Source organism: Balaenoptera borealis, assembly GCF_965194805.1.
Source record: "Balaenoptera borealis genome assembly, chromosome: 10".
Taxonomy (NCBI): domain Eukaryota; kingdom Metazoa; phylum Chordata; class Mammalia; order Artiodactyla; family Balaenopteridae; genus Balaenoptera; species Balaenoptera borealis.
The window spans coordinates 100,980,751-101,008,383 of record NC_138874.1 but is presented as its reverse complement, the minus strand read 5'-3'; the positions used below and the strand labels follow the sequence as shown (position 1 = coordinate 101,008,383).

The following is a 27,633-nucleotide window of genomic DNA, read 5'->3' as shown; positions in this document are numbered from 1 at the left end:
GGGTACTTGCTGTGGAACTGAACCCTGGTGTCTCCTGGTAACTGTGTCGGTGATGTTTTCTTTGAGTCAGTTCCAGAAAGTGACTCTGAGGAACGAGGGCCTGGGAAAAGTGAAAACCCTGGGACTGAGAACTCTCCTCGGACTCGGCAGTGGGGAGACTGGAGGATCAAGCAGCAAGCAGGCAGGAGGATGGCTTCTCCACACCCTCAGCCCTGCCGCTGCTCAGACAGCTGCTCAGACGTAGGCAGCAGAGCTGAGCCTTGGCTCAGTGGTCCCCTGGTACCTTCCTGGGGCAGCAACAGTCCTAACTCCCAGCAAGCTCCCCTTGGGGCACACTTTAATTATCTTGTGGGTGGATGTTCAGGGTGAGCCTGCCAGGTAGGATGGAGGTGGCGCCCCCCTCCCACTACACCAGGCAGAAACTGCATGCATGATTAGGTGATAGAAAATGTGCCTTCTCATCCTCAGATCGTATGGGTCCTGGAAGCAGCACTGTGTGTCCCTTGTGCTTTGCCATTGCTCCTTCGAATGCCGGCTTGCTACACCACCACGTCTAATTAGCTCTGTGACTCAGGGCAACAAGGTACAGACACTACTCTCAAGGAACTTAAAGCCCAGTGGAAGAGACGGGTAATTAAACAAGCAATGTACTGTAGCATTACCACGTGGAGGGTGCCTCCATAGAGCAGTGGTTTATTCTCAGGGCAACTCCTGTGCCCCCATTTCTACCCCTCACCCCTCCTTATCCTTGGCCTGGAATATCTTCTCCATTCAACCTGGGTCTCAAGTCTAATTCTTCTCCACACAACTCCAGTGGCTACTCACAGTACCCAGATTCCACACTGCAGATAGGTGCTGGTCTATGAGGTTTTTCCAGTCTCTGGTGACATAAGAACTAAGGACAAAGTAGCACGTCTTTAAGATGGCTATGGGTATTCAATTTGAGAAACTTCCCCTTGTTCTGAGAGTCTGTCCATCCTGCTTGTTGGGTTGTTAAAACATTCTTTCTTTATTAAATGATGTTGTTTGTGGATTGTCAATTTCTGTTGAGTTTAATTTTAATATTATGACTGGGCAGAATAAAAAAGTGATAGCTCAAGGTCTGGGAATCATTGCCCATCAAGCTGCTCATCCCTGAAATTAGCACCCATGTCCAGACCCAAGCAGGAGCCCTTGGGGTGTCTTTCTTAGTATCTGATTTTCCAGCCTGCAGCAGAGTGGCAGAGCTGATATATTCAAATTCCACTCACTTCCCCAAGACATTTAGCTGCCTGTGGCAGCCAAATCCTTAAATAGACACTACTGTTTTCTTGGCATCCCAGGCTCCTGTATGTTTAATGCCTTGAATATCCGATTTCTGGGCCAAACTCATGAAAATCTAAAGGGGAATTATCTGTCTCAGAAAGCAGTTGCAATGGAAATAAAAGCCATTAGAACTCAGTGTTATCAGGATGTTTAATTTTTCATTGAAATTTCAAGATAAAACTCCATCTTCAGAGTCGTGTTAACTGAGATCTCCAGCTTCCACTGAGAGGCAGCTTAGAGACTGCTGGAAGAGATGCCAGTACCTGGCTCAGGGTAGCCTTTTGGGGGCCCTCTGTTTACCTTCTTAGGTTAGGGGACCTCGGGGTCAAAGCATCTCCTCTGGTTAAGTGAAGTCCATATTGCATCTGGTTACCCTGTCATTCTAGGTGTGATCTAGGGCATTGGAAGTCCCCCATGAAGCTTGATGGATAGAAGAAAATGTCCCCCAGGCAAACCAAATCCCGATGACACAAGTGGTAAAGTCCAAATTCTTGGGCTGAAGTTGAGTGTTTGTGTTAAAAGTTGTTTAAAATGAGTGAATCATACTGGGCTTAGTATGATTTAGGCTGTAAAACCTAATAAAGTGCACAACACATAGTGGGAGCTCAATAAAATAGGATAAATGAGGGTTTTGTTTTACCTTCATTTAGCTGTAAGGAGGGTTTTGTTTTACCCATTTTGCAATGTTGGCTTTGCTCTGTGATGGCGGTTGCAAAGGAGACCCTCATGTTTGGACTGAGTACTTCTTGGGGTCAAGGATATAACTTATGTGTGATGTTAGTGGACACCTCTTCTCCTTCTGCCCATCTCTCCCCTGGGACCCAACACATCTCTTGGCACATAAGAGGCCCAAAAATTGTTGGTGGCAACAATGACAATGCAAAGGACTAATATGTTTTAGAGAGAATCAGTTTCTGGCAATATCTACTTGACCTAATATGACCACCCAATCATTAATATTTTTAGCTTGCCTATTTAACTATTAAAAGAAAATTCTTTCTTTGACTTGATCCTTGTGTTTGGTTTGCAACCCTAAGGAAAGGAAGGAGTGGGAGTGTGAAGCTGGTGGCAGCAAAGGCCTCTAGGTGAGCACTCTGTGTTCTGAGTCTTGGTCTCCTAGTTCCAGAACCTCCCTTGGCTGCTTATTCAGGGGATGATCCAGACTGAAGAGCGACAGTCTTGGTCCTTTTGAACCTGTGGAATTGTGTTTGGTTTGCCTGGGCCATTATGCCGACATGGTCTTTCCTTCCCACTGAACCCATCCCTCTTATGGCAGGCAGCCTTCTGGCTGGCTAGCCTTGAGGTCTGGCAAGAACCGGTGTAGAAGGCTTCAGGGGATGTCATCAACCAGTTGTTGATGTATGAACCTGGGCAAGTCTCCTTATCTCTCTGGGTCATGGGTTCCTCGTGAAACATGCTGGATTAGATCAGAATTTCTCGACCTCGGCACATTATGGGTCATAATTCTTTGTTGTGGTGCTGTCCTGTGCATTGTAGGATGGTTAACAGCACCCTGGCCTCTACCCACTGGATACCAGTGGCACTCCTCTCCTTTTGTGACAACAAAGCATTTCTCCAGACATTTCCAAATGTCCCCTGGGGAGCAAAATCACCCCCAGCTGAGAGCTATTGGATCAGATGATATCTATGTTTGGGAAACCACATTAGGAGTTGTTCATTTATCCTATTTTATTGAGCTCCCACCGTGTGTTGTGCGCTGTATTAGGTTTTACAGCCTAAATATTTTTTATAGATATTCTATTGAGAGAGTGCCATCTACTTCATGAAAAGCTGAATTAGAGTAGGACGGTATCTACACAGGCATTGAGGTAAAGTGTGAAAAGAAGAGCTAGAATTCCTGTTTGGATTCTTGCTAGCGTCATCTGTAAAACAGCAACGTTATACATTGTTGTGTGGACCTAATGCTCAGTGTATATAAAAGCACATAGATCATAGTAGACACTCAGTAATTAAACTCATTCCCCTTTTCTCTCCCCCAACCCTGAGAGAATCAGATCTGCACAAACCAGTTACTTTGCCAGCCTTGCTCTGCTGTTTCTGGGAATCTATCCTTATCCCACCATGTGCCCACAAACTCCTCCTTGTCAAGCCAACACTGATATGTCATCTCAAAAATAAATCTTCAACTGTTTGTTTCGAGGAGAGCCCCAGATCTCTTGTACCACCAGATTGTTGACTTGGTCCATCCTTAAAGGGACTGCCTCTCCCTAGCAAAGAAAAAGATTCTCCAATAACCAGAGATTTGCAGATGCCACTGTTTCATGTTGGCTTGAGCACAAAACTGACAGTAAGGAATTGAGGATGAGGGAACTCCCACTTTGTGGGTTATCGGCACTACTCCTCCTGGGGCATGGACTGGGCTGTGTGTTTTATCATCTCTCCTGGGTTCTAAGTGTCTCAAGGGCAAAGGCCATGCGTTGAACATCCATGGCAGGTCCTACACTATCTCCTCCAGGCAAAACATCTTGGTATTTTGTAGCCTGACCCAGCAAAAGCCATCATGGTACAGTAATAAAAAGTTAGGGTAGAGACTTCCCTGGTGGCGCAGTGGTTAAGAATCCGCCTGCCAATGCAGGGGACACGGATTCGAGCCCTGGTCCGGGAAGATCCCACATGCCGCGGAGCAACTAAGCCCGCGAGCCACAACTACTGAAGCCTGCATGCCACAACTACTGAAGCCTGTGTGCCTAGAGTCTGTGGTCCGCAACAAGAGAAACCACCGCAATGAGAAGCCTGCGCACCACAACGACGAGTAGCCCCTGCTGACCGCAACTAGAGAAAGCCCACATGCAGCAATGAAGACCCAACACAGCCAAAAATAAAATAAATAAATAAATTAATTAATTAAAAAAAAATAGTTAGGGCAAGGGAGTTTGAATCTGCATTTTTCTCTCTGGTCAGACTCTGACCAGGGGCTACAGGGCTCATGAAGGCAGTGTAGTTCTCAGGAAAAAAAAAAGAGAAAAAAAGGTTCAGGCTCAAATCCCAGCTTTGCCACTTACTCTCTGATTGACCTTGGGAAATTTATGTCACCTCCCTGAACTTCAGCTGTCATATCTGTGAGTCTGCAATCACAAGGGTTCCTCCTCATGAGGAATTAAATATTAGAACACATGGAAAGCACATGGCACAATTCTGGTAAAATACTAAGTGTTCAATAGAAATCAATTTTTATTAATAATATAAACGATCTGAAATAGTGGCTATTAACAACAATAAATATAGTAGATGTGAAACAGACAACAAAAAGATGGACGTCTGGGTGGATGAAAAGGTATGAAATTGACTCATTGTGTTACTGATAAGAAAATAGGCTCAGAAAAAGGAAGCGAGTGGCGAGGGGTACCCAGGACATCATTGCTGGTTAATGCAGAGCTGGGTCAGATGTTGCATCTCTAGATGCTGGTTCTACCATGCTGGGGCTGCCTTCCTGTGTTAGAGGGAAAAAAAATAACACTTGTTAAAGATGGCAAGGCAGGCTTTACTTGGGACCACTGCAATGGGATTTTACAGTGGGGGTGAGAGATTGGGCTCAACTCCAAGTGCAGCCTGGGCAAGTGAGGATTTATAGCTAAGGGGCAGGTTGGGGGTCAGTGGGTGGAAAATTACCAAGAAGAAACATCATGGGTGAGGGGGATTCTGGGTATACTGACCCAACAGGATTCTTTGCTGAAGTCTCGGGTGTCAGATATCACCTGGGGGATGACAGAGGATAAGGAACCCAATCAGATATCAAAGATGGGGACTCTGGTGAAACTGACTTAGCAGCGTTCTTACAAAAACTGGATTTTACAAGAAAGCACAGACATGGGCCTCGGAAAAGCTTCAGGAGCCTGACTGAGGTTTGAATCTTTGTCACTATTCAAACATTTAAAGCCCATGTTTAGAAAACTGCATACAGATTGAGGAAAATGCACCTCTTGGTTTAAGAGCCACATGCTGTTTCCAGAGGGACACTTTCTTCAGGGTAAGAGAGAAATGAGTATTTTGTCTACAGTGTTTCTAATGCCCTAGGGCTGCCTGAGAGAAAAACAGGGCAGAGAAGAGGCCTCGCCCCCAAGGCTCCAGCATAGCCAACCTCTATAGAAACCACCTTTGTCCCTACCTCCCATCTTCCCAAAGTTCAGCCCTTACCCTGCTGCCCAGGCTCAAGGGACTGGTGAGTTGATCTTTCGCGTTAATGCTGATATTCAGTCTCGAGAGCCACTCTGATTAAACACCTGGGCACCAATATGTTCACCTTCTCGATGAGGCTGCGGGAGATTTCTCTGGGCTGGCTCTGACCTGTGATTCATACCTTGTCTTTCACCTCTTGCCAACAAACTCATACCTTTGCTTGAGAAGAAAAGACTGAAGTTTTCAGGCTCAGTGGTTGAGAGAGGAAGAGTTTTAATAGTCACAGTGTCTCGGGATACTTTATCCTTCAATCTTGCCTATCTTGGGCCTGCTTGGGATGGAGGGTATGTGTGGTCTGTTAGGGTGTTGGCAGGTGAAATCACGGCTAATTACAATATGAATGGAAACTTGGTTCAAACAGGATACCGTATTTGCATCAAACTCTCCTGTGGTCTCAGTGATGGTTATGTTAGTTGAGAAGTTGAAGAAGTAGAGTCATAACTCTTACCAGAACTCCATCGCCTATTTTGCCTTTTTAAACTTAGTTTATCCACCTGCTGTCTTTCTTATTTGAAGGGCGCGCATTTTAATGCTTTTCTTTTACTCCCCTCCTCCTGTTTTGTTTAACCCCCTTCTAGCAAAGCACAGATAGAATGATGATTTAAAGGAGGGATCTGCAAATTATGGCCCCTGGGCCAAATCCTGCCCACTGCTTGTAAATAAATAGAGTTGTACTGGCACACTGCCACGCCCCTTTGTATGTGTATTGTCGTGGTTGCTTTCTGCAACGGAGTTGAGGAGTTGCAACGGAGACCACATGGCTCATAAAGCCTTAAATATTTACTATCTGCTCCTTTATGGAAAAAAGCGTGCTGACTCCTGATTTAGAGTGTAATGTGGGAGTTAAGCATACCTTGGTTCAAATCAGGTCTTGGTTACTTGCTTGCTTTGACATTGGAAAAGCCACATAAACTCTCTGAAACCTAATCTGTACCGTGGGGATAAGAAATACCTACCTTGGAGGGTTGCTGTGAGAATTCAGTGAGAGAGTATTTGCGGCCCTGTGCCTGGTACAGAGGAAAAGCTCAATACATGTAGCTATTATGATGATCATTCATTCCTTTACCCACCAAATGTATTTCTAGTGCTTTCTCTCTGCTAAGCCTGGGGGGCTGCAGCAGTGATCAAGACATAGACGATCCCCGCTCTCATGGAGCTCACAGTCTAATGGGGACGACTGACAATAGGAAGAAAATAAATCAAGAGATTACTTTCAGACAGTGATAAGTGCTATAAATAAAATAGGACAGTATGAAGGAAAGTGCCAAAGCAGGGGACAGAAATTTGCTAACTGAGCTCAGACTGAAACATGAGAATGAGTCAGCCATGCAAATATCTAGAGAAGGAATGTTCCTGGCAGAGAGGACAATAAATACAGAAGCCCTGAGCCAGGGGTGAGCTTGGGATGGTCCAAGAACAAGGAGATGGCCTTGGGGACTGGGGCGGAGTGGAGGTTTTGGGGTGGGGGAGACGGTAGAAGACAAGGGAACAGAGGTCAGCACGGGTAAGAGCATGTCACCGCTCACAGATCCTGAGAAGATGTTTGACTTTTAGAGGCAGGGATGCAATCTAAGATCATAATGGGGCAGAAATGTAACTGGGTCCTTGGCCTCATTCTATGACCTTTGTTGTAAATATATTATTCTTCCTCTTTGGTCTCTGGCATTCATCACTGTCGGAAATAGGAGATGAGTAGGGGCTCTAGTGAGCCCTAGTCAAAGTGCCAAGCCCATCACATGGCCCCAGCAGGACACCTCCACCTCACTTGGGCTTTCTCCTTACAGTACCCCTGGCTCACCAAAAAAAAAAAGTCTTCTGGCCAATGCCATTACCTCTTTGAAATCATTCTTTATCGGGAGACTTTAATGCTTCTCCAGGTGGAGCACTTAAGGTAAAAATCAGTTAATGTAATCTTAAAACCCCCTAATAAATTTCCCACAACTTAAGACAACCAGATAATCATTTTGTCCCTAGGGTCACTCAAAATTCACAGCTCAATTCCCATAATTAGCATTTCTTTTGTATCTCAGTCATTGAACAGGGGGTGAAGAGCCCCAGTGATAATATTTTACCTGTCTGAGGTTTAAAAGAAAGCTTTGATACAATCAGATAAACTGCCTCCAGAGTTGTGAATAATTATAGCCATAGGGTACGTTCCAGTTCCAAGCAGTGTGCATACTTCGCTCACTTAAAGGTAAAAGTGTACATTTAGTTTATCAACCTTGATCCATTTGGGGTGACTCCTCCTCCCCCTCGTGTTCTCCTCTTCATTCTCCTCCTCTTTCATCACCTTTATCCTCACCAGAACCCCTTATTTATCAACCCCCTTGGCTAACAGTAATTAATACTTCCTTTACAATGTGCAAGTATGTGTTTCTGTCTCATTTTGTTTCAGACATTCTCAAAAGAACAAGATCCAAAGGTGGCTCTCTTCCAAGCCATGCTTTCAAACACTGATTCTTAATCTGGGGTCCATGAATGATCATGGGGGGGGCGGTTATGAGCCCCCTGAAATGAAATGCAAACTTTTACATGTACATTTTTTTTTTTAATCAGGAGGAAGTCTAGAGTTTCATTACACTCTCAAAGTGTTCCCTGATTCCAAAAAGTTAGGAACTACTGCTTTAAAGACTTTACTGACTCAATCTATAACATGGTTATCAAAGGAAAATTCTAGAAATTTTCTAACTGGAAAAGGAACATTTGTTGAGTTGGAGCTGGGCAAGCCTGTGATTCTCAAAGACCACATTTATCACTTATGACCTGTGAAAGCAAGGGGGATTGATGGTTGTTGGGTCAAATGCAGCCTTCCTTTTAGAGGACTACACATTCTCCTGGGGATTCTTATCATGACTGCAAACATTATATAGTTCCCACTATGCACCAGGCACTGTCCTAGAGCCTTATATATTTTAACTCTTAATCCTCACATTAACCCTATAAAGTATGTACTATTATTAGACTTATTTTGCAGATGAGGAAAATGGGGCACACACAGATTAAAACCATAGATTGAGTTTTATACTCAACATTCCAAGACCCTTCACAGTTCTGCATAATATAGTTTGTCCAGCTGTAATTAATGGCTCAGAATAATTATCATTTTGGATGTGTCTGAATGGCAGCCATGTTGTAAAATCGTGAAGCACATGCCTGATTAATAAAGGATTCCTATTTGTGCCACGTTTGGTTTTGTGAATAAGAACAGATTGCATGTCACATGCAGAGGAGAGTCAGCTGACTACTCTGCTTAATTTGAATTTGGCTAAGAGTCACCGTGGTTTATAAAGTGAGGTTATTGACCAAGTAGATAATTTTATTATTGTAACTATTATTTTTTTAACATCTTTATTGGAGTATAATTGCTTTACAATGGTGTGTTACTTTCTGCTTTATAACAAAGTGAATCAGTAATACATATACATATATGCCCATATCTCCTCCCTCTTGCATCTCCCTCCCACTCTCCCTATCCCACCCCTCTAGGTGGTCACAAAGCACCCAGCTGATCTCCCTGTGCTATGCGGCTGCTTCCCACTAGCTATCTATTCTACACTTGGTAGTGTATGTATGTCTATGCCACTCTCTCACTTCGTCCCAGTTTACCCTTCCCCCTCCCCATGTCCTCGAGTCCATTCTCTACATCTGCGTCTTTATTTCTGTCCTGCCCCTAGGTTCTTCAGAACCATTTTTTTGTTTGTTGTTTTTTAGATTCCATATATATGTGTTAGCATACGTTATTCGTTTTTCTCTTTCTGACTTACTTCACTCTGTATGACAGACTCTAGGTCCATCCACACAATTTGTTTTAAGAGTTTTCTTTTTGGTGGGGGTGGGTAGGAGGCTTTATTCTTTTGGCAGATCCTCTCAGTCATTATAGATATTGCTGCACTGTTAATCAAAAATATATGCTTCTCTGTAAAGCATTAAAAAAAAAAAAAAAATCCAAGGATGAGATGGCTGAGGTCTGAGCTCAAGTATCTCCAAATACATTGTTGTCCATTCCCTGACCTTTCCGTGTGTTACAGCTGATTCACTTTGTTAGAAAGCAGAAACTAACACACCATTGTAAAGCAATTATACTCCAATAAAGATGTTAAGACAAACAAACAAACAAAAAAACAAATTGTGACAGGCGATGAAAAGTGAATACTGTACAATAATGTGGAACGGAAGAGATTGTGGGGCAAGTGAAATGAACCACCACCAACCACAACAAAGACTGGTCTTCATCCAAAGATGGTGATGTTGTGTATATGGTGGGATTGGAAGGGAGTCCTCTTATGAGCTCCTTCCGGAAAACCAAACGATTAATTCCAACAAGTACCACTCCCAGTTAGACCAACTGAAAGTGGCACTCGACGAAAAGCATCCAGAATTAGTCAACAGAAAACGCATGATCTTCCATCAGGATAATGCAAGACTGCATGTTTCTTTGATGACCAGGCAAAAGCTGTTACACCTTGCCTGGGAAGTTCTGATTCATCACCGTATTCACCAGACATTGTACCTTTGGATTTCCATTTATTTCAGTCTTTACCAAATTCTCTTAATGGAAAAAAATTCAATTCCCTGGAACACTGTAAAAGGTACCTGGAACAGTTCTTTGCTCAAAAAAGATAAAAAGTTTTGGGAAGATGGAATTATGAAGTTGCCTGAAAAGTGGCAGAAGGTAGTGGAACAAAAGGGTGAATATGTTGTTCAATAAAGTTCTTGGTGAAAATGAAAAATGTGTCTTTTATTTTTACTTAAAAACCGAAGGCACTTTTTGGACAACCCAATATCATCAACAATTAATGAGCAGGCGGCCTAGAAATTTAGACAGACTATTCTCTAAGAAAATCACTTATAAATAATCTATAGAAAAACCAACATTGTGGATATTAAGGTTTGTGTAATCCCATCCGTAGCCTATAGTGGCTACTAGGAATTCCACAATTCATGTATGTGGGTTAAATTTATAGACAGAGGTGAAGTAGGAACCCTGGACCAGAACAGAAAGCCTCTGGAAAAAGTAACTGTAAAATAATTTGATAAAGGGGAAAATGTTTTGCCATCTCCTAAGCAGAATTGGATACGCAACAGGAACAGGTGAGGTGTAAGTCATCCTAACTGAGTGAAGGGTCAGACTTAATCCCCCTGCAAGACAGCAGAATAACAAAGGGGGGTTGGGAGAGAGGATTGCACCCTGTGACCCTCAATTATGGAAAGCCTGTTTTCTAATATCTTACCTTCATGTTGGAGGTCATCCTTGTAATAAATTTCAAATATTTTATGGAATAATATGATGAGGACCATCAGAAAATATTTGGTTAAAACCGCAGTCAGCTGCATCATGCTTATTCAGGTTTCACTTTATATCAGGCAATTTAGAAATTGGAAATTGGGTTGATAACACTCTTTACTTTGGAAAAATTTTCTTTTGGGAAATCTGTAAGTTAAAAGCCAGAGACAGTTTTAAGGAGTATGTTTAGAATACCCAGGAGAATAATTTTCCAAAAGAAAATCTTAGAGCTTCTATGTCCCCAAAAGTAATGAAAGTAAATTTATTTAAAAGTATTCTAAAAATGAGCCTCAGCTGAACTTCTATTGATCTTCCTTTCAATTAGACTTAATAAGTAAGTTTCTAGCTTACTTTGAACTCATTAGAAAAAGAATAAATGCAGAGTAGGCCCGTTTCTCCTTGTCCCCTTCATGAAAATTTTTTTCTTTTTTGACAAAGACTGATTCTGAGGGAAGAAAAATAAAAATAAGTCTGTCTCCAGCCATGTCTAGCTTTCCCTTTCAAGTATTTTCAAATTCCTTCCTTCAAGTGTATTGGACACTAGTGTGCTTTGCCTTGTTCTTAATTGTGGCGTTCTTATCCATTGTGGACCACCTCCCGCTGTGTTGCTGGTTACCACTGGAGAGTTGGGCCCCTGTTCTCCCTTGTATTATGTTCTTCCCTCTACTCTGGCTCAGGAAGTTGGGGTGGGAGTGGAATGGGAAATCTGCTTCCTATCTCCCTGTCAAGCTTGGATACATGCCTTCCCCAAGACCCGTGAGTCCTGAGCACCCAAAACTCTAGGTTCATATATCTCTCCTTGAATACTTCTGTTCCTAGAGCTACCCTTGTCCAGGACTCTTGACCATTGTCATAGCCATTCATACCCTCCTTTGTTAATTGTTAATTAATCATGTATTTAGACATTTGACAAATAGATCTTAAGAATCTGTGTTGTACAAGGTACTGTTAGGTGCTAGGAATACGAAGGAAAGGAATGGGAGAAATCAAGATGGACATTCAAGAGGGAGAGGCAGATCTTAAATGGCTAATTCTACAATTAATTAATATTCAATTATAATTGTGATAAGTCCCCTGGGGAAGAAGCATATGATATGGGGCCTGCCTTAGTCTGAGGGTCAAAAAGTTTTTCATGAGGAGGTGAGATCTGAGCTACGTTATGAAGCATGAGTTGCAGAGAAAAAAGGGTTGTGCTCTCTCTGCTGGCAGAGAAAGCAGTTTGTGCAATGGAAGAGTAGAGCCCATTTTTCTTGGGGGTTGAAAGAAAGAAAGGGTGACTGAAGTTGGAGAAAAAGAGGGAAAGTGGGAGGAGATGAGGGTGGTGAGATTAACAAGGGTGGAATGTGCCAGGCACTGGCATTTCTAAAAACTATAAGGAATAATTGAAAAGATTTTAATTGGTTGGAGTGGGGATCAGGCAGAGAAATGGGGGTGTTTGACATCGTCAGTGTTGTACTTTCAAATGTTCATCCTGGCTGATATGTGGGGTGTTTGGGAGGGTGGTGGGTAGAAAGCAGACATGAGGAGTCTGGGTAGTAAGCTGTTGTGCCGCCCAGGGAAGATGGTGGTGGCCTGGAATAAGACAGTTCAAGTAGAGAGGAAGATAAAAAGATGATGAGTTTAAAGCTATCTAGAAGGTAAAATTGCCAGAAGTTAGCATTTGATTGGATGTGGGAAGAAGTTAAGAATGACTCCTAGGTTCCTGGTCTGCTAAGGACAGAGTGTGGAATGAGAGTGAAGGAGGGCTTTGAACCAGCAAAAGATGCCAAGAAAGAACATTCAGGTAGGTAGAAAGAAATCCAGCAGGACATGGGGTTGTGAGAGCTGAGGAGAGGCTTACACCCAGAGCTTGAACTTGCTCCACAAGCCATCAGTACGCAATAATCTGACATCAGGTTATACAACAGTGGAAGAAAGGTCCCGGGTAAGTCTGGGCATGAAGAATCTAGCCTACATTAGGATCCCTCTCCCAGAAGACAAGATGCTTTGTTTACCGTCAGCATCTCAGCTCCACAAACCATGTTGGATCATATGTTCCAAGAACCAACAGCAGTTTTCAGAGAAGTGGTCTTAAGCAATATTTAGGAAGAAAAGTTTTTCCTAAAAGACAATGTCTTCGGAGATGCAATTCTAGGCACAACAAGGACAAACTTTTGTGATGTCATATAGGGTAGTCTGGCCTGTTAGAGGCTCCTGAATCCCTTCATTCCAGATTGGGGCCTTTGCTTTATCCAGCCCAACCAGAAGGTTCACTGAGGTTGTTCTGATAGTCATTAGGGTTGTTCATAAATGTTTAGTTACCTTGTTTTGGGCACATGGTGGGATTACACCACCTCTTGCTTCACTCTCTTGCTTTATATGATGATTTAGCTAATGAAATGGGAACAGACGTGATGTGTGGATTAAGAGCCAGTGCATGGTTCGCTATAATCTCTGGTCCCAGCCTCAGCAGTCAAGGAAGCAAGTGTCAAGATGGAGCCTCCCTTAGTGACCTTATAAGCAGAGCCCCTGTAATAACCTGCAGTGTCCATGTAGCATGGGCAAATAAACTTTGTTGTCTCAAGACTCTGAGACATCTGTTACTTAATCATAACCTAGCCCATCCTGACTGATACAGAGACATTCTTCCCAGAACAAAGTAACCTTAATGGTTGATATGAGTTCCAAAGATTTTAGGACAAATTCCTCACTAGGATTCAAGCTCAAAGGAATAGGACCCTCTCTTTTGTCTCCAGAGTCTATGCAAGAGGAGACTAACAACAATCATAGTAATAGCTACTATCTAGTAAATCTCACCATGTGGCAGGCAATATGCTAATTATCTGTATACATTATTCCATTTTACCTTAAAATAACCCAGTAAGTGAACATTAGCAAATCCACTTTTAAAATGAGAGAATTTTGGGGCTCAGAGAGGTTAAATAACTTTCTCAGGGTCACACAGCTGGTAGATGGCAGACCATGATTGGAACCCAGGTTGTTGGGCTTCAAAGTCCTGTCACAACTCTCAGACATTCTGCTGGAAGGACTCAGGATTAGTCCACTGATGTCCCAACTAGCAGCAGCTCAGTTTTTAAGCCAACCACCTCTTAGTATCACTACCCTCAGCTCCTTCATGGAGTGGGGTTTAACATAAAGATAAGCTTTTCAGACCTGGGATCTGGTGGCCCAGTCCTAACTCCCAGGCTGTCACCTATGCTGGCTGAGTAACGCTATCAGTTCCATGTCTCAGCTCTAGAATCAGGTGGATCTGAATTCAAATCAGGGTTCTTCCACATACCAAATTCACCTAACCTCTCCCTGTGCCTCAGTTTTCCCATATGGAAAATCAGGGTAATAATAGTTCCTAGCTCATGGGGCTGCTGGGAGGATGGGCACCTTATTTGCCTATTTGCTCTCAGATCCAATCCCCATCCTTCTCTGCTCTACTCTATGTCTGGGGAGGGGCTGGGTGGGTGGGTGAGGTAGCCCCCTGCAAATTCATTCCTTAGATTCCCCTGTAGTTTGCTTCAGCCAGTAGGAGGGCTGGCAGACGAGGCCAGAAAGAAGTAAAAGCCAGGGAGGGTATCCCCCTTTTTCTCAGGGGGCATCTCCAGTGGTGGCAGCTCTGTGATTTCGGCTCCCCCTAGGCAGCCCCTCTCTCCTTGGCCCCAGCTGTTGCCTAGTGGCTCTGTTAGCACCTGGCTTTGTCACTCCAGCCCTAGGGAGGGTAGTGTTCTTCCATTGTTGCTAATCTCTAGGCTGCCTCACTATCCCCTTTTGTCCTTTCAGTTCTTCTAAGACCTTTCTAAGTAGAATTCTGTATTACAGTCCACTAGCGGCTGTCTGGCACAGGCTATTTTTCACACAGCACCATGCTTGATACAAAGGATTGCTTGAGATAATGCCTATGAAGTACTAGAACAGTGCCTGGCACATAGTAAGTGCCCAATAAGTGGTAGCTTACAAAATGTACTTACCTCTTGCCTAAGTTCTCTGAGGCCAGTTTGCAGCAGGTAGGCCCCTGCCTACATCATAACTCCTGAATCAATGCCCATTTCTTCTCCTTCTGGGCTGTCCAGGTCCACAGACCTGGGTTTGTTTTGATGCATTCTTTTCTAATCTTTATAAGGTAAAGGGCATGTGGATTCCACCACGACATTTATGACCCATCACCATTTTATTTCTAATTTTTCAAACTTCTTACTACGGCTTAAAAAGCCCTGCTCTATCTGGCCCCTTCTGTCTTCCCAACCCCTCCCTCTGCCACATCCCCTTCACTCCCTCAGCCCGCACTGGCCTTTGTTCACTTCTCTCTGCCAAGCTCTGTCCTCCTTCAGGGCTTTGGCAGGTATAGTTCCCTCTTTTTGGAAAGATCTTTCCTGGTCTCCTTTCATATCCCTCTCACACCCCAGCCTCAAGGTAGCTGCTCCTCCCTTAGAGAGGCCCTTCCCATCACCTTATCTAATGTTGGTCACCTCTGTTACTCTCTGTGACAGGTGCTGTTGGATCTTCATTGCAGTTTCCAAAACTTGTCATGATTTTATTTGTTTGCTTGTTTATTACTCTCCCTACTGTCTCCCTCCCAACATTCTGTAGGCCGTTAGACTATTAATTCCATGAGGGCAGCCTCAAGTGTGTATCCTCGGTGCCTGAAAAAGATGCTTGGCACAAAGCGGGCTCTCAGTCAATGTGTTATGAATGAAGTGATGTTGAATTAATCTGTCTCCAAACTGCTCGTGTCAAGGGTCCCTAGAAGTCCAATGGTGATCAGTGTTGGGACTCCCCTCCTCTCCGTTTCCCTGGCACATGTGCTGTGAGCCAGAGGCCCTGGCTCTGTTCAGGCTGGCCCTCTTCACCACTGTTCCCTGCCTACACCCTGCACGGTGCGTGGCGCTCTGTTTTCCCAACGTGCTCAGACACCGCGACCTTCACCGAGGCTCCCAAGACTCTCTCTTCTCTCCATAGTGCTTCCACCTTCACCCTCCTTCTGAAGATCTGCCACCTCTAGGGCCCACATTGGAGCCATCTCCAATCAGATCCGTAAGCAGAGCCCTCCATCCTGAGCCCCTTCTCAGCACCTGGGCCTTCCTGGCCTCTACCCCCTCAGACAACCTCTCCCTGTCACACAAACCAGCTTGATTCCACAGAGAAAGCGAAGGCCCGTTCAGGTTTTGTCTCCTCTGGTGACCAATGACAGTCAATAGTTTCCCATTTTTTTGTCTTTCAGTAACAAAAAGGCTGCTGATGGCAATGACTTAGCCTCTTTCAACAGAACCTCAGGACTTAAACCACAGAGCCTGGCTACACTCCGGGGAGAAGGAAAAATAACTTTCCTTTTTAAGAATGAGCTAACAGTTGTAAACAGAAGAAATTGACTTGGAAGCTAATTTCTTAATTACCCAGCCCTAGCAGTTACTGATTCAGTGCCCTGCTTCCCAACTCTAGAGCTGGTGCCCTGCACTGAGGCCCTGCTTGTGGCTGAAAGCCTGGAACCCTACCTAGTTCCCACTGGCCTTGCTTCCTGGGGTGGGTGGATCAGCTTTGTCATGCAGCCCACACAGTAGAAGATGCCAAGCCAGCTCTCCCAGAAGCATGACTGCCTCCTGCTTGGCTTATTTGAAGATTTTGGCTTAATCTACTATGAAGCAGTTTTCAGTCAAATTGAAGTACCTGTTCTGTCACACATGTGGTAAAAGTGAGTCAGAGGGGATTCCATTCTCTTCTGGCCTAAGGTACATTCTAAATGGCAAGCTCCAAGGTCACGTCCATTGCCATCCCCCAGTGTGATATACTGACAGGGACTATTTCTCAATGCTCTTTTTCTCCCATATGTTTGAGTTATTCTAGCAGCCGGAATAACTGTGCTTAAAAATTAAATATGAGTCAGGAATGCAATTTGTCTGTGAGTAACAGAAAAAGGATTTCAGTGGCTTAAAATCCAGAGGTGTGTGATTGGTAATGTGGGGTTTGGACATTAAATTACAGAGCAAATGGGGAAAAAAAAGTGAAAAAGAAGCAGTGCCAGCTGTATCTGTTCCCTTTTACTAGGAAAGAAACACTTCTCCAGAAATCCTCAAGTTTGATTTTCTCTTAGGTGTCATTGCCCAGAACTGGGTCATAAGACCATCTTGGGTGCAGGGACAGTTAGAATATTAGAGAACAAGATTATCATAATTAACTCAGATACTTTGATTCACTCTTTTCTCGGGGTTGGGCAAGAGATCACTCTGAATAAAATCAGGCTTCTAATAGCCAGGAACCCGCAAGGAATGAATGGATATTGGACAGACAGGTCTCATTGCCTGCCCCAAATCAACTGAGTTGTAGAAGCCACAGGCTACTGAACTTGCTGTTGATTTTTGAATCCTTCGGGACACAATTATCAAACAGTTGTGTAGGTCTCCTAGGCTATCTTATCCTATGCTGCCTGGCAGGCAGTAGGTGTTCTATACATATTTATTAAATAAATGAATGAAGAAAACAAATCTAGAGGAAAGTAGATGATGAGAACAGCATAGATTCAGTAAGAGTAAGTCAGGCCAGACTTTATATCCTTTAAAAGTTTTTGATGGAGTAATTGTTGCATTTGAGATCAGGGCATGTCATAGATATTTTATCATTGGATTTCGGCAAGTCAGTTGACACTGTTCCTCATAATATTCTTGCAGAGAAAAAAAAGCACATGTCACAATTTGACGGATGTAGCTGAAGCAAAACTTAGAAGTTTATAGCACTAATATATTTGTATTAGAAAAGAAGACAGGTCTCAACTCAAATCACTGATCTCAGGGTGGTATTTCAAGGTGTTGAGTCCCAGCCTTTATAAGGGGTGTTTTCACCATCATTCAGTTCAAAATACCTTCTAATTTTCATTCTTATTTATTTATTCTTTAAACGGTGGTGTGTTTTCTTGTCTGTTTGTTTTTGTTTTTTAGAAGCGTGTTAGTTTCCAAATATTTGGGGATTTTCCAGATACCTCTAAGTTAATGATTTCTAATTTCCATTGTCGTCAGAGTAAGTTTTATGTGATTTGAATCCTTATAAATCTATTGAGACTCGTTTTATGGCAAGTTTTACCAAGACACGTTCCGTATTCACTTGAAAAAATGATATTCTATCTATGGGTGTAGTGTTCTATAAATGTCAATTAGGCCAAGTTGGTCGATAGTATTGTACAAGCTTTGTATATCTTCACTGATTTTCTGCCTACTTGCTCAGTTATGGAAAGAGAGGTGCTGAAATTGCTGTTTATAATCATGGATTTTTCTATTTCTCCTTGAAAGTCTGTCAGTTTTTGATTCATATATTTGGAAGCTTTGTACTAGATGCATAAATATTTAGAATTGTTTTTTCCCCTTGATGGATTGACTCCTTTATCATTATGAAATGATCCTCTTTATTTCTGGTAATATTCTTTGTATTGAAATCTACTTTGTATGATATTAATATAACCACCCATATTTCTTCTGATTATCATTAGCATGGTACATTGTTTTTCAATTGTTTAACTTATTTTTCTTTATATTTAAAGTGATTTTTTTTTTTCTTTTTATAGATGGCATACAGTTGGTTCTTGCTTTTTTCTCCAGTCTGACAATCTTTGCCTTTTAAATGGGGTGATTACTTATATGCATGAATTTAAATCTACCATCTTGCTATGCGTTTTTTCTTTATCAATCCATTTTTCTTTCCTTTCTCCTCATTTACTGCCTTCTTTTGGATTCGAATGACTTTTTTTTTTTTTAATGATTCTGCTTTATTTTCTTCGTTGATGTATTAGCTACAACTCTTTGTTTTACTTTTATGGCAGTTGTTTTAAGAGTTGGAGTATACATCTTTAACTTATCACAGTTTACCTTCAAGTATATTACACCACGTTACGCTTAGTATAAGAATATTACAACAACAGATACTTCCCCCTTTCTGGATGTTGTGCTGTTGTCATACATTTTATTTCTACATATATTATAACCCCTCCAAAATATTGTTTTTATTTTTGCATTAAGCTATTATCTTTTAAAAGAGTTTTAAAAGGGAAAAAAATTATTTACCTACAGATTTATGATTTCTTGAGCTCTTAATTCCTTTATGTAGATTCAAATTTCCATCTGGTTGTATTTTCTTTCTACCTGAAGGAGTTTCTTTTAACATTTTTTGTAGTGTCTGCTAGCGGTGAATTCTTTCAGCTTTTGTGTGTCAGATATGTCTTTATTTTGTCTTGTGTTTGAAATACATGTTAGGGGAAAGAATCCTAAATTGACAGTTTTCTTTTTGAGTACTTTAAAGATGCTGCTTCACTATCTTCTCATTTGCATATTTCTGATGAGAAGTCTCCTGATATTCTTATCTTTGTTCCTCTGCACTGAAATGTGTCTTTTTTCCTCTGTTTTTAAGATTTTTCATTTTATCACTGGTTGTAAGCAATTTAATTGAGATTTTCTTTGGTATAGTTTTCTTCTTGTTTCTACTTAGAGTTTGTTGAGCTTCTTGGATTTGTTGAGTTTATAGTTTTAATCAAATATGGGAAGTTTTCAGCCATTATTTTTTCAAATATGTATTTCTTATATTTCTCCTTTTCTTCAGGGATGCCAATTGCGTATATATTAAGCTCACTGATACTCTGTTCATTTTTATTTTCAGTCTTTACTTTTTTCTCTTTGTGTTTCATTTTGGATAGTTTCTATTGCAATATTTTCTGGTTCTTTAATCTTTTTTTTTTTTCCCAGTAACGTCTAACTTGCTGTTCGTCCTGTACAAGTGATGTGTGCATGTGTGTGTGTTAAAAATCTCAGACAATGGTTTTATAATATCTAGATGTTTGATTTGGGTCTTTTTAAAGTTTTTCACATCTCTACTTAACTCAATCTTTCCTCTACTTTCTTGGACTTACAGAATATAGTTGTAAGTATTTTTTTAGTGTCCTTATTTACCAATTCTATCATCTCTGTCATTTCTGGGACTCCTTCAATTAATTAATTTTTCTCCTCATTGTGGTTCATTCTTTCCTGCTTCCTTTTGCATCCCTGATGATTTTTGATTGGAAGAGTAACATTGTGAATTTTATGTTGTTGGGTGCTAGATATTTTTGATATCCTTTAAGTATTCTTGTACTTTGTTTTGGGATATTTTGTTCTTGTCAAGTTTGATCCTTTGGGGGCTGCCTTTTAAGATTTGTTAGGTAGGACCGGAGAAGTTTTACTCTAGGGTTAATTTTACCCCACTACTGAGGCAAGACTTTTTGAGTTGCGAGTTATGGGATTTTCCGGTCTGGGGGCCAGGATCAGGCCTTATTCCTGGTCCCATATGTTCACTGGTTATGTTTTCACTCTGCCTTGTGGGAACAGGCACACCTCTCTGGTACTCTACTCCCAATTCCAGCTGTTTTGGCCTTCCTGGTCTCCCAGTTCTAGCTCCTCAACTCAGAAAGTCTGCCTAGCTCTTCCTGGATTACCCCTGTCTGCACTATAGCCTGGCAACTCTTTCTAGGCAGTAGGCTGAGGCAATCATAGTGCTTAACCTCATTCATTTCCTTTCCCTTATGGACCACTGTCCTGCACTGCTTCCTGTTTTATATATTTTGCTTTATTTTTTTATTGTTGTTGTCGTCTTAGCAGGAGAGTAAATTCAGTCCTTCAGTCCTTGTTGCTCCACCTTGGCTGACTAGATTGTATCTGGATTACTATAAATTATTGTGGTTCTGTTGATAAAAGACTGCCAAGAGTGTCACTTGCTTCCAAAACAGTTCTCATTTAGTAATCTGTGCACTGCAATCCACATCTCCTCCAAGTACTGTAAACTCTTGTGCAATGGGTGTTGCAGAAGAGTTGCCTACAAATGAAGTTTATATAAGAACCTAATTTTCCCCTCTGGCTTACATTTTAATTCCTGTGGTGCTCTACTTCATTTCTCATTTCTTTCTCTTTAACAGTGACTTCAAATCCTGTGACTTTCCTCTATTTTCTCCCCTCCTTTTCTTTTTTTCTTTTTTTTTTTTTTTAATGTCAGGGGTCAGTAATCTGTACACAAATTTCATTATATTTTGGGATGAGAATTCATCTTATTCTAGTCATCATAGGCCTTAAATACTTAGGTGTGTGCTTGGAGCTAAGGTGTGTGAGGGGGGGTTGAATTAAGACAGGGTCCTTGACTTCAAGAAGCTCAAAATCTTTTTTTAAATGAATAACAATTCCTGCTGTTTTGAATTGTTTTGGGATGGATTTATAAACAGAAGTAGCAAGTGCAAGAGAAAGAACTCTTGTTTTACTTCTTGTTCCTTAGCTTCAACAAGTAGATACTGTGTTTACTGTTATGTATTTACTATAACAAAGTATCATAGTTTTACCTAAGAAACAGGCACTGGGACTTCCCTGGCAGTCCAGTGGTTAAGACTTCGCCTTCCAATGCAGGGGGTGTGGGTTGGATCCCTGGTGGGGGAGCTAAGATCCCATGTGCCTTGTGGCCCAAAACCCAAAATGTACAACAGAAGCGATACTGTAACAAATTTAGTAAAGATTTAAATGACAGTGTGTTTATGGAGGGCTGGAGACATTAGGGAAAGAGCTTGGAGTCCTAGTTCAACACAGAACTTGTCAAATTTAGCTGAGAGAGGTGTGAGCACAGTTAGGAGTATGAGGGCCCAGGGCTTCACAAGGGACAATGGGAGAGGCTGAAGCAGGGGCTCTTGATGGAGAACAGTGGGAAAAGCAGAGGCCTCTCTGTGGAAGCCTTAGATGCCACGCTCAGGCATTTGGACTGTGGGAGCTGTGGATGGTTTCTGATGGATGGACATGGGCAGAGATTGTTTGGAAGAGAGGGTTGGGGTTCATGTGTGCAGAGGAGATGACTGGTGGCAGAGGTGTGAGAGCAGGGATTAGGCCTTAACGATCTTTGTACCGTCTGCTAGTTCATAGTTAATTTTTGTTGCTTAAGTGCACGTAAAAGGTTATCTTTTCCCTTCTAAACTGCTAATCTCTTGATAACCACTGGCCTTGTCAATGGCACGACAAATACTGTGAAAGAAACTCTTTGTGCCCCTTGTTAATTTGTTTCAAGGACCAAAGGCAGAGAAATTTGGACTCGGGCTCGTCCAAGCCTTATTTATTTTTCTTTTAATTCCTTATATTCTTCCTTTAGGGAAAAGGCACTCAGCCACTGTTTGGAAAACTACACAACAGGGTCATTCCCAATGCCTACCTCCCTCATGCCCAATAAATTCTGCAGAGTCTTACAAATCTCATAAAAAGACGGCCCACGTGCAGGCTCCCAGGAGAGCCGGGCGGAGATACAAACTTCCAGAGGAACAGCGTTCACACAACGCAGACACATGCACCCACACTCACGTGACTCAGCGCCCAGGCAGAATCACCGCGCGTTTAGGCAGCACACGCCGTACCTGGCCACACAGACACACTTGCGGACACACCGCCTACTCTCGGACCTGTCCCCAGTGCACGAGGCCACGAGCTGCCCGGAGCCCCGGCCCCGGCCCTCCCGGAACTGGCTGGCTCTCGGCTGCGCTCGTCACCCCGGGCGCCGGTTGCGTCATCAGGGCGCGACGTTGCAGCAGCGCCGGCGGAGGCTTGAAGTGCGGGCAGCTGCAGAGGTGAAGCCGGCGGAGCCGAGGGTGCGAGCGGCCAGGGCGGGAGCGGGCTGCGGGAGGCTGCTCGCTCCGGGAGCGCCGGGACAGGTGCGTGGTCGCCCTCTCACCGGGCCCGGCGCTACTCCAGCAAGCTGCCGGGCGGTCCGCTCCCCCCAGCCCTCTCCCTCGAGCTCCCGGGTTCCCCCTGAGAGATGGGCCCGGCTCGTGCCGGCGTGGGGGGTCGGGCTTTTTCTCTCCCCGGGAGACCGGGCTGCGGCAGGCTTCCCCTGGGCGAGAGGGAAGTCCCTGTGGGCTCAGTCGCCCGCGCACCCGAAGGGCACGTGGAGTCATTGGCTTTGGCGTTGAGGCAGCAAGCGTGCTCTGGGAGCAGCTGGTGCTGGGGACAGTCCGTTGACAGATGACCACTGATTGAACTGAGCACTCACTGTGCGTCAGACACTGTGCCAGGCGTCTTAGGGGTATTATCCAGTCCTCCCAGCAACCCAGGAGGTAAGATTTATCATATCATGCCCATTTTCCAGATGGGGAAACCAAGGCATGGAAGTTAACCAACTCGTCCAAAGTCACACAGATGGTAAGCAGGGGGGATTCGAACTCGGATCTGTTTGGCTTCAGAGCTGGCCCTCCTGCCTCTGTCGCTTTTAAAACCCACAGTTGGCTCCCCTCAGCCCACAGCCTGGCGCCTCCAGGATTCTCTTTTTTTTGGGGGGGGGGTGTACTTTTCAACCTTGGACAAAGATGGGGAGGGAGGGGTGAAGCGTGGACTTCCTATTGGCACAAGACTGTTTCCCCCTCTCGTCCTGCCCTCATCACAGGGGCCAGAAGAGTCTTCATTTTCCCAGGCAGCAGCCGGCTCCACCGGTTGTAGCTACATTCTGCACCTGAAACTGATAGCTGAGTTTTATTTTATAATACAGAAGAGCTTTCATGCCAGGTGCATTGCTTTACTATTCCCTCCCCTTGCCTATTATGATAGATGGTTACTCATAAAATTGTTAAGAATGTGTATAGTCATGCTGAGTATAACAGTTACCACTGTAAACCCACATGGGGATTGTAAAGAAATCAGAATCTGCCCTCCAAGGAACACTGTTAACCTGGACATGACCTTTCAAGGTTTTAAAGGACGAATTTAAGGCCAGGTGAGAAATAGTCAAAAGCTAAAATAATTTGAGAATTATGTTAGAAAATTCTTATATTTTAAGTTAATATCTATTTTCTTTAGCAGTTCACTGTTAGTGAACATTTTTTCTTAGGGTAGGGAAAGGCTTATTGCAAAGATATGAAAACTTATAAATCAGATATTTTAGAACAGTGTACTTTTGTCTTAGAGCTTTATACATGTATTAAAAGTGCAAACATCATTTCATTTAAGGCAGCACAAGAAAATTAAGAGCTTAATTCAGTTTAAGTGGGAAACTTGAGAGGTGCCCTCATTACCTTTACCCATTTTACATTGCATAGTGTGTATGACTAAAAATTCCCAGCACATAATTTTTCAAAATTATCTACTTGTGTGCATACATGTAACTTATATTTAATTTAATAAATGCGTATCTTCATACTTCCAGGAACTATTCAATTACACAGATGAAATAATTATTTGTCACATACCTGAAATCAGCTGTTATTTACCCTCGTGAATTCATAGCTGTTTTGCTCATGAAGTCTAAAGATACGAATGTTGTTGTTGTTGTTGTTTTTTAAATCAGGATGGCCTGGGTTCATATATACACATCAAAGTCCTTTTTTACGCATTGACTAAACATGGGGAAGTCCTCCATAGTTCATTTGACATCCTCTCATGGGGCAAAATAATATAGAAATCAGAATTTTGAGTTCTAGTATTTGCTCTCTGGATCCCTCATTAACTTATATGGTATACATTTTTTATAGCGCATGATTTGGGAGTTACGCTTTGTGACATGGATGAATCTGCACTGACCCTTGGCACAATAGATGTTTCTTATTTGCCAAATTCATCTGAATACAGTATTGGTCGATGTAAGCATGCAAGCGAGGAATGGGTAAGTTTAAGATACAGGTTAAAAGCGTTCAGCCTAAAGATGTTCATTTCAGTGTGTATGAAGGTGGAAACATTGGAAGCAACATAAGTTCAAATAGAGGTTAATAGCTACAGAAACTACCTTCAGCTGTTAGAAGATTTGTTTATGAAGTCTATTTAAAAATTCTTATGGTATTATATTATTGGGAAGAGAAAATTGGGTAGGAAATTTAAGTACAGTGATTATGTTAAAAAGCAAAACAGTTTTGCATAGGAAGAAAAACCTATTAGTTGTTTTGGGCGGTGTAATTGTAAAGAGATTTTTTTTTTCTTTTCGTATCTGTTTACCACAATTATATTTCACAAGTGTGAATTTTGTAATGGAAATAAACTTTATTTCAAAAATTGAAAATAGGAGATTTTAGTATGAATCTCAATCCAAAGGGCATGCTTTTTTTTTTTTTTTTTTGTATTGTTTTCCCTATGTCAATATAACATGGCATGTTTTAAATGTTTCTTGAACACTATCTGCTTTAGATAAAAAATGATGTTGGAGTTTTGGGTGGTTTTTTTGGTTTATTTTTGAGAATGTGATATCAGTGGGATTTGAGCAACTGATGAACTCAAAGTTAAGAGAAAATTATTTAAAACAGAAGAGCAGAGTTTGACCCTAATTGGATAGTATGGCTATAATTTCAATTCTAGACTTTAAACTCTCTTGTTAGGATAAAGGAATATTATATAAATTTACCTTGTTTTTCATTTAAAGTAAAATATTTTAAGCTATATTGTAACAACTTGTTTACTCTCTAAGTAAGGCCTTTGTAGTTCTTTTGTGGGAGTGTGTGATTTAAGAGGGAGTGAGGTGAATTGTTAGCATAGGGCTACAGGAGTCTGACTTTATTCCTTCTGCTACTGTCAGAAGGCTATCTGACCTTTTATAACTTAGTTTTTAAACCTTTTTAAACCTTTGAATGCTGCGTTGAGTGTCGCCAGCTATTGCTATTCTTAGGTGCTCAATTTTTGCTTATGTTCCAAATGTTGGTCATAGAGGGAGCACCTTGGATGAAAAATCACTCTGAGAAACACATGCCACCAAAAAGAAAATATGTCAGAAGTTTCTCTTCTATCTGAAATAGCTTAGAGATCAAGTGGACAAGTATAACTTTCTTGTCATTCGCACACTATTTTTCCTTAATATTTATTAGGGAGAGTGTGTTTTCAGACCGACTGTCTTCAGATCTGCAACCTTGAAGTGGAAAGAAAGCCTAATGAGCCGGAAAAGGCCCTTTGTAGGAAGATGTTGTTATTCCTGTACTCCCCAGAGCTGGGTAAGAATGCTACCTTTATTACCTTTGTTGACCTTTAATAAACAGAGTGAAATATGTGACATAGATTTCCAACTTTGTGTGAATTTTATTATTGTGTAGTCTTAATGGACGTAATGCATTTTTAGAACTTAGACCCATCTTTATAAACCAAATATTCCAAGTAAAGATGTTGTCTCAGTTTTTCTTTCCATTCATTTATTCAGTGAATATTGGTCTAATAGTTGATGCCAGGCTATATTTTGTTCTGTGTTTTCATTTTAATATGACTTTAGAGGGAGAGTAGATCTTACTTTAAGATAACCCTTCCAAAGAGTTGGTGGGAACCTTCATGTAACTTCAAGATGTTGAAATTTAGCACTGAAAGTTAAAATCCTAGCAAGATGAACGAGAGAGAGAGAGAGAGAGAGAGAGAGAGAGAGAGCGCGAGAGAGTGCGCACACACGAGCGTGAGCAGGACAGAATAAGAAATTAAAGCTGTGGCTTTGCCCTTTTGCTCAGTGTCTGTTCCTGCGGTGGAGGGGGGGGAGGGGGTTTTGGTTGACTCTGTGATAGTGAAGGATGGTCACTAGAATGTTACGATGAAGATTTAAGAAAGAGTGTGCATGGGCTCGTTGTTCGTATTTGATGAAAAAACACAAGCCATGCAAAATCTTCCACATTAGAGTAGTGTTTGAGAAGAGTCGATTGGATGAGAAGTATGCTTCTGAGGGCATTTTGCCAGAGGGATGAGTTAGCACAGGAATGTAGACTCTAATGTGGCTGTGTTCTAAGGCAGTAGATTTACCTTTTAAAACGTATACCTGCATGGTAAGCTCTGTCTGGGATGGGCCAGTTATCAGGACATTTAAGTGCCATTTATTAACCCTGCAGTTTATAGAAGTTGCTTATAACCTGTGTGAATAGCTAACGGTGCTGTGAGAATTTTCCACTCAGGGTTGGCTTGGCAGAAAGTCTTGTATAAGGAATTTACTAATCTGAGAGAGATTTGTGTGATACCCAAGCAGTTTATGTTAAATATTCAGGTCTGCTCAAGAATATCTTGATAGAAATATTGTTCCTCTTAAATCACAAGTGCCTTGTTGCAAGAATATGGTGGAGGTGAAGGATCATGAACATTTCTAGTCTAGGAGTAAGGCCAGTTCAGATTAATAGGCCAGTAGAAATAAAGATTTAAATAGATCATGTGGCTTTTCTTTTTAGATCTGGCATCTCATCTAATTCTAATTTTGAATGCTTAAAAGATCAAAACAATACCTTAACTCTAATGTGTTCTTCAGTCAGAAGAGAGTGTAAGAAATTATTTGGTGGTGGTGATGGTCTGGGGTGGGGATAGGTGAGTAGTATAACAGATAATTGATTTTTGCCTAAATATAGTACCTGATAGAGCTAAACTTGATCTTATATTCTTCCATGGCATGTTTTTCTAAAATAATTTTTGTTTGACAGTATTTTTGTAGTAATTTTTTGACATTTGCTACTTTTTCTATGAAATCCTATTTTCCTTTTCTCTAAGGAGATATCACTTAAGTATTTTGATGTCTTTTGTTGAGGGTACATTGTGCTTTCTCAGCATTTATTTGTGGAACGTTTACCTTTTTGCCCACATTGTTAAAGTTATGGCCTTTCTCTTTTTAGCAGAGCTATTTCTGGATTATCTTTCAAGATTACCTGTAAAGAGGGTGACCTTTAGCCATATGTTTTCTCATTAAGTGGGCAGTCATTTTAGGGGAATAGAAAGACCACACTCTTTGAAGCAAGATCTGGGATTGAATCCTAAACTTCTGCAAGCCTCAGTTTTCCTATCTATAAAATGGGGATAATAATTCTTATGTGTCAGGATTATTGGGAGATTTAGTAATCTCACAATAACTACATGGTACTTAGCATAGTATTTTTGTATTTTGAAAACACTGAAATCTCCAGTATTCCT

At 41.9% G+C, this 27,633-nt stretch overlaps 1 protein-coding gene and 1 long non-coding RNA gene across 8 annotated transcripts in view; one reads left to right on the top strand and one right to left on the bottom strand.

The window, feature by feature from the left end:
• Nucleotides 1-27,633, top strand: part of GPAM (glycerol-3-phosphate acyltransferase, mitochondrial) — a 67,649-nt gene that overhangs the window by 3,715 nt on the left and 36,301 nt on the right. For 2 of the 6 annotated variants that reach the window (XR_014249252.1, XM_082408295.1), the window contains exons 1-3: nucleotides 22,800-22,941; nucleotides 24,264-24,394; nucleotides 25,581-25,703. Coding sequence is in view for 5 of the 6 variants with exons in the window: in XM_082408295.1 (XP_082264421.1) it covers nucleotides 22,905-22,941; nucleotides 24,264-24,394; nucleotides 25,581-25,703 (291 nt within the window). In the remaining variant the exon portion in view is untranslated. Of the gene's footprint in view, nucleotides 1-22,278; nucleotides 22,455-22,799; nucleotides 22,942-23,120; nucleotides 23,302-24,263; nucleotides 24,395-25,580; nucleotides 25,704-27,633 lie in introns of those variants that run through there. The other 4 variants (XM_082408293.1, XM_082408292.1, XM_082408294.1 and 1 more) reach the window with 4 other exon arrangements.
• Nucleotides 602-24,395, bottom strand: LOC309636197. Of its 2 annotated transcripts, none has more exons than XR_014249290.1 (3): nucleotides 24,283-24,395; nucleotides 4,936-22,961; nucleotides 602-4,756 (listed from the first exon to the last, which is right to left on the bottom strand). It is a non-coding gene; the product is annotated as an uncharacterized lncRNA (long non-coding RNA). The 2 variants fall into 2 exon arrangements; XR_014249291.1 differs by having other exon boundaries at nucleotides 5,461-22,961.